Raw genomic sequence first — 1,811 nt, forward strand, 5'->3', positions numbered from 1 at the left:
ACTGAGACCCAGCCATTGTTTCCCACAGCATTGTTGTTTTTCAGTATTTTGTCTTTTAATCTATATATATATATATCTATCTATCTATCTATATATATATATATATATATATATATATAAATATATATATGTATATATATATATGTATATATATTAAAGAGACAGTCACTGCTAATGTTGTGGTTATAAGGTGATTCATCGTTACATTAAAACTGTAACCGTCTTTTAATTCAATGATTTCTAATTCATAGATACTGTACATAGTATCAGGGACGTCTGATAGGACTGTACCTTGACTTAAAATGCTACTGCTTTATACGGAATTTGCTAATAAGATTTGAATTGCCTACTTTATTTTTTTCGTCATTTTGTCATAACTTGATACCATGACTGTGCAGGCTCCACATCCTCCTTCACCACAGCCAAGTTTGGAACCTGTCAACCTCACTTTTATGTCATTTTCATTAAGGAAATTGAAATAAAACTAAATGTCATTTTTTATTTTAATTTAATCTTAATAATAGCGTGTTAGTTCCAATTCATAGGATACATTTCAGTCGTAGATAACTGAGTAAGGTCATACTAGGATCAACGTTGTTGTCGGTAATCTGAAAATAATCAATAATTTACAAATTGAAAGCATAAAAACGTTACGATATTGGGTCAAACAAATCTCAAATCAATTCCCTGTTTACTAACATAAACCCGGTTGGCCTATCAGCAACCAGCAATTGTTTTCTCAACCACTGAAATGTGTTACTTATACCTCTACTCCATAAAAATTCTCTTAGAAAGATAAAGATCATATCACTCGGTTTTTGAAGGAGAAATTTATGTTCATCACATCAAGGAGTAGAGGCCGGTGTACTTACCATCAGGAATGGAGGTACATCGAGATTTGTTTTATCATTTTCCTCCCCTTTTTATATACACCTGCAATCTTTTTAAGTCAAATCTAAATTCTTTTCACAGGACTTTCGGATCAGAACATATGGAATAGTCTCCAATTAGAGGATTAGCTCTGTGTTAACTGGTTAAAGATTGAAGATTGTTAATTGTTAAAAGTGGTCAGTTATTAAAAATTAATTACCCAAATAGAACCAATTTATGCTTTTAAAACTTTATTTAATCGTACTTCTTTAAAACAATTGATATGTAAGAAAACATTACGTAAAGTACAGTACACACCTTTCGTCCATTACAGAAGAAAATAAGTTGAGTTTCCTGCTCAGTAAACATGTTGTTCTCTCAATACTCCAATCTGTGTCAAATGTCTATTTAAAAAATAAAGTCAACTGGATAAAGAAATATAAGAGGTCTGCTCAGTAGACCTATGTTGATGTTTACCAAATGGTTGTATGAAAACAAATTATCTTTCCTCGCAATGGCATTCATCAATATAATTCAGAAATAGCTATAAAATTTAATGTTTTTAACTTGTATTATGTAGGTTTTATCAGGTTTGCACCGGATTGGAGGGCCATTGCCCTTCACGGGTGCATTTTCCTCACTGTGTAGCGTACCGGCAGAAAGCAGTAGCAAATTACTGCTGGTACACTGCTTTTACCCACTATTAACATGCATAATCATGACGTATCTAAATAAATTAAGAGGAAAGACCTAAAGTTATGCCTCACTTGGTTACTAAAATGTAATTTTGAATGACAGGATAATTTTGGCAGTTGTTATGCCTACCGGCGACTTTCTAGACAATTTTTGGCGAATACTTAGTATCAAAGGGTTTTTATTGGTTCAACTACACTGATACAGTAATTATGTTATATCGTCTTTGGCTAAATATATGACAGGGA

General features: G+C 32.1%; 1 protein-coding gene across 3 annotated transcripts in view; it reads right to left on the reverse strand.

The window, feature by feature from the left end:
* Nucleotides 1-1,379, reverse strand: part of LOC117108638 (xanthine dehydrogenase/oxidase-like) — a 23,333-nt gene extending 21,954 nt beyond the window's left edge. For all 3 annotated transcript variants that reach the window (XM_033250725.1, XM_033250727.1, XM_033250726.1), the window contains exons 1-3: nucleotides 1,189-1,379; nucleotides 551-608; nucleotides 351-447 (exon numbers count right to left, since the gene is read on the reverse strand). In XM_033250725.1, coding sequence (XP_033106616.1) covers nucleotides 351-447; nucleotides 551-608; nucleotides 1,189-1,239 — 206 coding nt within the window. In that variant the 5' untranslated portion in view covers nucleotides 1,240-1,379. The remainder of the gene's footprint in view (nucleotides 1-350; nucleotides 448-550; nucleotides 609-1,188) is intronic.
* Nucleotides 1,380-1,811: the final 432 nt, after the last annotated feature.

The sequence above is a fragment of the Anneissia japonica genome, unplaced genomic scaffold (genome assembly GCF_011630105.1).
Source record: "Anneissia japonica isolate Jap-2015-1 unplaced genomic scaffold, ASM1163010v1 scaffold1587_len1432017_cov164, whole genome shotgun sequence".
Lineage (NCBI taxonomy): Eukaryota > Metazoa > Echinodermata > Crinoidea > Comatulida > Comatulidae > Anneissia > Anneissia japonica.